Genomic DNA, 6,572 nt, shown 5'->3' on the forward strand with positions numbered 1-6,572 from the left:
TGGCAGCTTGTCACATCGGTGGCACTACTCTCCATGCCTTTGCAGGTGATGGCCTGCCCGACAGCAAGGGGCTGGGGGCTCTCACTCCCTTCCCAAAGAATCAGGAGCATCCTAAAGCATTACTTTTTTCTCTTCTGACAGGGATTGGCTCTGGGAAGGCACCGCTGGAACAGTGCATTCAGCTGGCAGAGAGGCCGGGGGTGCGCCAGCACTGGCTGGGCTGCCAGCACTTAATTATCGATGAGATCTCAATGGTGGATGGCAAGTTCTTTGACAAGCTGGAGGCAGTGGCAAGGTGAGCAGTTGTCAGGTCAAACAACTAGTGGAAATGAATTTCCCTGAACTTCCAGGCTGCTTCCTTTCTTTAGTTTTGTGAATGGATACAAGGCAGCTGCTGGTACAGAACTGTAAGGAAGTATGAAATCATAGCATCTGGGCAGACCTTTACCATGAGATAGGTTTTGGTCATGTCCCCTCCTCACTCACAGCTGTGGCTGTTTGGGTTGTTCTCCTCATCTTGTGAGCTAAGTGTTGTCTATAGAGCTGAGTCCAGAATATACAGCTGTGCCCAGAAGGTCTCTCTTGTAGAGGGAAGTAGCTGTAGTATGACAGCCACTAAGCAACCAAGATTGGTAAATGACCTCGGGGGTAGGTAAGCAAAGCAGGTTTAATGTTTTGCACTACTAGCATTGCTTAATTATTTGAGCTCTTCTGACACAACTGGGGATAAACATCTTTCACTGCAGGTAGTCTATGTTTGAATATCCTGATAGATTAAGAAGTAACTTCTGGGACCTGACTATGTCCAAGTTCTGGAGGACATTCAAAACTTTTCTTCCATCCCTTTCAGGGCAGTCAGAAAACGGGATGAACCTTTTGGAGGAATTCAGCTAATTATCTGTGGGGATTTCTTACAGCTACCTCCAGTCTGCAAGGCTAATGAAGAAACCAAGTTCTGCTTCCAGGTACAAAACTGTTCCTAAACTCATTCTCATACTTCACATCTGCCTCTTTCTTAACAAGATAATGATCTTTCCAGGCAAAAAGCTGGAGAAAATGCATCCACATAAACATGGAGCTGACTGAAGTGCGGAGACAGACTGACAAGACCTTTGTCTCGCTCCTGAATGCAATCCGTTTGGGCAGGTGAGGGGAAGCTCCTCTCTCTTTGTAATCCCTGCTCCCCACTGATGGAGCAGAGGAAAGAGCAGTTTGTCACTTTTATGTGTTCCATCAGGAATGTGTAGCTGTGGGCAAAAGCTATAAATGCTTTAGTTAATGTAGATGGGTTTCATATATGCTGCTCTGGTAAGCAAAGACACTTCCTAGGGTCTCTCTGCAATTTCTATGAATTAATTCAAAGGATCCTGAGCTGGCAGTGGCCAGGACAGGGCTGGGGCACATTCTGGCTCTGCTGTCTGACTTTATGCAGGTATCTTTTTCTTTCCTCTCTGGAGGCCTGCATCTTGCACAGACTAATCCAGCTGTGTGGAGGTTACTGCTGCTCAAATCTGTTCACTTTAAAGAATAATTCCCTTTTCCTGCCTACCAGGTGCACAGAGGAGGTCACCAGACAGCTGATGCAGACGGCTGCTCACAGGTCTGAGCGTGATGGGATCCTGGCTACGCGGCTCTGCACCCATAAAGATGATGTAGAAATAACCAATGAGAGACGCTTGCACCAGCTACCAGGTGAACTCTGTGGGGAAACTGCTGGCTTTGGGGCTGAGCTCTGCGTGGATGCAATGGGGGTCCTGGGTGTCAGGTGGAACTAGTGTGTTCTGTCATGCACAACAGCACCAGTCCAAGCCCTGTGCATTGGAGTTGAGCGGTCTGGGGAAAAAGTTCACCGTTTTTTGTTTAAAAATCCACAATGTCACTATTTGGTTTGTAACAGACAGCAATCTCATGGCTTGCTGTGAGGTAGGGGTGGGTAATTTATTGCCTCCACACCCCTGCTTTTTCTTTCTATAGCATCTTAGAAAGGCCATGCTCTCTCCAGCCATGACTTGAATTAAGGGCTACTTAATTTTTTGCCTCCCTTGCTGGCCCTTGGATTCTTCCTTACTCTGCTTTAGAGATCTGGTGTTGGTAGTAAGTGAAACTGCTCAAAATGCTGTCTGCCCAGATCTTATTTACTGCTGACCTTTGATTCCTGTGCCTTCTCATGCTCTGGAAGTTATATAGGGAAGAGAGGCAATAGTGAGCTCTCTGCTGTTAGATGTGACAAGGTTTGTGTGAGGATGTCCTAGCAGCAGAGCAAAATGGATATTAAAAGAGGAATTGCTGTTAGAAATAAATGCTGAACCTCCTGAAATGCTGTGTAGAATATGTTCAATGGTTGCAATTTCTGTCTTTCTTTCCTTAACAGGAGAAGTGCACGTGTTTGAGGCTTTGGATAGTGACCCAATGCTAGGGAAGTTAATTGATGCTCAGTGTCCTGTGGGTGGTAGAGTTGAGCTAAAGCTCGGAGCTCAGGTAAGTGTGTACATACATGTATGATAGACCAGATCAAATGGCATAAGAAAAATAAAAGAATGTCAGAGAAATGTATAGAGTAGATTAATATATAGAATGCAAATTCAATCTAGAATGGCTGTGCCAGGCCAAAAGAAGACTCCCAATCTTTGTATCTATTCTGCTTAGAATCTTACCCAGATAGAGGGTGAGTACAGGTCCATGTCCTGGGGACAGTGGTGATTGCTGTGGCTTTGACAGACATGTCCCATCAAATTTGGAAGCTTTCCAGTAGCAGAGAGCACAAGCAGTCCTTGCCTGCAGTCTCAGCTCCAGGTACAGCAGGAGTCCCAGCCTGTAAAGGTATAGCACAGCTTGCCATGTTTGCTGGACTGGGCACCTTGCTCTGAGCTAGGGCTGTCAGAGTGGAAAGGATGTGGGATTGTACTTAGTAGTAGCACTGTTTGCTTTGGAAACTTGCTCCTTAGTTGTTCCCAGAATCTATATATGCATAGGCTGGTTGGTGCCTGGGGAAGGGGAAACTGCTCCCTGGATCTGAGTTCACAGCTGTGGACAGAAATAGCTCAAGTAAAGTGTTCAGTGCTGTCAAATGATATAGTTAGGAATCCTAGGAAGGAAAGGCTGTGAAACAATTTCAATCAAATTGGAGATGGTGCTGCAATAGGCAGGATAGGATGATTTGGCCAAATCAGCCTGATGTGCTTATGCTTTCTGGCAAGAAGTTTAGCTGCAGGTGGCTGAACAGGCAGTAGAACCAGTGCATTAAAGAATTTTCTTTTTTGCTGTAGGTGATGCTAGCAAAGAATTTGGATGTGTCTCGAGGGCTGGTGAATGGGGCACGAGGTGTTGTTGCAGGATTTGAAAGTGAACAGAAGGGTAAGTAAGCCTTTTGATCTTTTGTTGAAGGAAGTGGGAAAATAGCAAAACAGTTTGTCATTGGTGGCTGATGACTTCTTAATTTTGTTTACAGCTTGGTAATAATTTGAGGGAAAGCAGGGAGATCTCTGCAAGCTTGGGGCTCTCACAAGCTGTGATGTCATGCACTGCATCAGCTGTAGCTATCTGTAGGCCTCTTGTGTTCTCTCTTCTGTATTCTGTATGTAAATGTGTATGCTCATTTCAATTTCCTGTTTGTTCTGTTGAAGCAAGTTTTGATGGATTTTTGTTTGTTTTTCTCAAGGAATAATGTTCTGGTACCTGGAAAATGTATTTTTCTCTGCATCTCAACTGCTAAAATATCTGACTTAAATTCTCCTGCTTAAGTAGGTGTCAAACATCATTTCAGGACATGCTATATACTGTCTGTGGATTTAGGTTTGGTTTAGGCAGAAAAAAGGTGTTCTTAAGCTGCTGACATCCTGGCTGTTGAGCGTCAGGAACACATCCCTGTTTCTTTCCTGCTCCCATTCCTACAGGGCTGCCTAAAGTGAGGTTTCTCTGTGGGGTCACGCAGCTCATAAAAATGGAGAAATGGGTCTTCAAAGGACCCTCAGGAATTCATCTGAGTCGTCAGCAATTGCCTTTAAAATTGGCATGGGCCATTTCCATTCACAAGAGCCAGGTGGGTGTCAGCTGTCTTTAGACTTTTACACCATTATAAACATTATTTCCTGGGTGAGCTTGCATTGCTGGTGAAACAGGAGGGAAAGCTGAAAGGCCCTTATTGGAGGGGAACTCTAGAATATGTGTCTAGCTGCAGAGAGATAGCATCTCTTCTGCTTGTGATGCTTGCCTGTAGGGTCACAGATGGGCTGTCAGTACTACTGGGGTTTCTGTAAGGGCACTGCCATCTGCAGACTTGGTGTTTGACTATAAAGCAGCATTATTTACCACTGTGGGCTGATGACAGTAGTGTTTCCCTGAGAGTCACCAGCATTAGGGACCCTGAGCTCTGCAGCATAACTGAGGAAGCTGCTGGTGCCACAGCTGTGCTCTTTGGGCTGGACTCGCCCTCTGGCGCTGTGCTGTGGGGATTTTTTCAATATAACTTTCAATGTAACAGTGTAATGTTTTAAAAGTTCCTTCCTTTCCAGAAGACTTCATGATTGGTCTTAGAGGCCTGCGAGTTTGTTCCCATGCCACAGTTTAAACCAGGCCATTCTGTAAATTCTGCTGCACCTGGGACAACCCATGAGACAGGGCTGGCCAGGCCTTACCCAAACTCTCTCAGGTCTGCCTGAGGACTGCTTGAGAATGGTGCCTGCTCCAGTTAACTACTAGGAGTGAAACCAGCAGGATTTCTTTCCCTGCTGTGTTAATTAGATGGGATTTATGGAGTTTCACACAACAAGAGGCTCACTGGAGTCAGTTAGTGGATCCTACTATCTACTAGCAATTTCCTGACAGTGGAAAACTGCCTTTGCTTTCTACTGATTCCCTTTTTTAAAATCAAAACCTTATACCAAAGATGGTACCCTGTACAGACTCACGGGTTAGGTTAGTGTTAGGACAGCACAATGTTCTTGTTTGTTTGCTCTGTAACAAAGCTCTTTGTGCCTTTGCTAGGGCATGTCTTTAGATTGTGTGGAAATCTCCCTGTCTCGTGTCTTTGAAAGTGGGCAGGCTTATGTAGCCCTCTCCCGAGCCCGAAGCCTTGCAGGTCTCCGTGTTCTGGATTTTGACCCAAAAGTAGTGAGAGCTGATCCTGCTGTGCTGCAGTTCTACAGACAGCTGAGACGTCATCAGCTTCTAAGCCAGGTAAAGAAAAATCTCACACTAGCAAAGCCTGCCTTGTGCAACCAGGATAGACATGTTCGCACCGAGATGTTTCTTTTTCTTCCTAAGCAAGATCAACACTTGCAGTGGCAAGAGAGATGAAACTGCAGAGCAGCTCTTGGTGACAAAATATCTACTGTAGTGTTGGGGTTGTGTAACACTTGCTGGGCCCTCTGGGTGAAAGGATGGGTTGGGATTCTTTGATCCTCCTCTTGCAGGAAGGAATGAAAGAGAAGTGAGCACAAAATAAATCTGTTGCCTTTTTTTTTTTTCTTCTTACTCCCCAAAGGATTCACTACACACCAATTCAGATGCTGATGAGAAGGAGAACTGGGAGTGCAACTGAGAATGCTCTGCTGGTCTCTGTGAGGTGTCAGCACAGACTGCTGAGATGCAGCAATCTTGTTGTGTATATTTGATGACATAGGCAAAGTCAAAGGAAATTTTTTAGATGTTTGCTTCATTCAGATAACTCTGGACATGTAGAACTATCCCATCTCATGCCTTTGGAATTTGGAAGGCTTCTGAAGACCCCTTCTGAGCCCACAGCCTTGAGTACTCCTGTGTCACAAAAGCAACTCTAGTAAACAAAATGACTGAACAAGGATGTGCCTGAGAGACGTTTCTACAGTTCTCTCCTGCCTGCTAATTGTGTTTTATTCTCTGCACATACAGACTGAAACCTGTGTGCCTTTCAAGTATACCACTGCTGAGAGATGGAAAGTGTGTGCCTCCTTTGCTTGCATGGACTGTTCACAGAAGCTGCTGACACAAGGGAAAGCAGTGCTAAATATCTGGAATACTTGATTCTCCTGCAAGAGAAGAGCTGTTCTTGCTGCCTGACACCAGGAGGCTTTGCATAACTCCTTCCACAAGCAGAACTGTCAAAGTTGCACACTGCCTGTTATGCTGATACATAGCATTTTTATTAGGGTGTTGCATACAATAAGATGTGAATTTTTTTTTTTTTTTTTAACCTTTTGAGATGAGCTTTCACTATCTAAAAATAGGAGGAAGTCCTACATCTTATACCCATAATTATGGAACTATAAGAACTGCGAAGATTCATTACTCCATGAGCAAGAAGGGGGTGAGAGGAGATGGGTGCTGGTGGGACTCCCTCTTGTTTAAACATGTGAGGTTCCCATTCAGATGGGAGTTTCTCCTGGAAAAAATGTGTCGGACTAATAAGGTGGAACTTGAATGTGCAATAGAGAATAATGATTAAGGACATGTGAAGTGAGCTGTAACTTCACTTGTTTCAGTAAAAGCAGAGATGAGCAGAACTAATATACTGCCCTCTTAATAGAGGAGAAGTTTTGGTCTTTGTATTTTAGCACTTTGCTTAAAGCTAAAGTAACTTGTATATTTTATGATGT

At 44.8% G+C, this 6,572-nt stretch overlaps 1 protein-coding gene across 1 annotated transcript; it reads left to right on the plus strand.

Annotated features, from left to right (window-relative positions):
* Positions 1 to 2: 2 nt before the first annotated feature.
* On the plus strand, positions 3 to 6,242 carry PIF1 (PIF1 5'-to-3' DNA helicase; the record flags this gene model as incomplete). Its single annotated transcript, XM_017743460.1, has 10 exons — positions 3 to 45; positions 142 to 295; positions 851 to 965; positions 1,040 to 1,146; positions 1,553 to 1,692; positions 2,372 to 2,478; positions 3,267 to 3,354; positions 3,894 to 4,039; positions 4,984 to 5,175; positions 5,483 to 6,242. Coding segments are annotated over 10 exons (1,149 nt in total), but the record flags the coding sequence as incomplete, so codon positions are not given.
* Positions 6,243 to 6,572: the final 330 nt, after the last annotated feature.

The sequence above is a fragment of the Corvus brachyrhynchos genome, unplaced genomic scaffold (genome assembly GCF_000691975.1).
Source record: "Corvus brachyrhynchos isolate BGI_N302 unplaced genomic scaffold, ASM69197v1 scaffold48, whole genome shotgun sequence".
NCBI lineage: Eukaryota > Metazoa > Chordata > Aves > Passeriformes > Corvidae > Corvus > Corvus brachyrhynchos.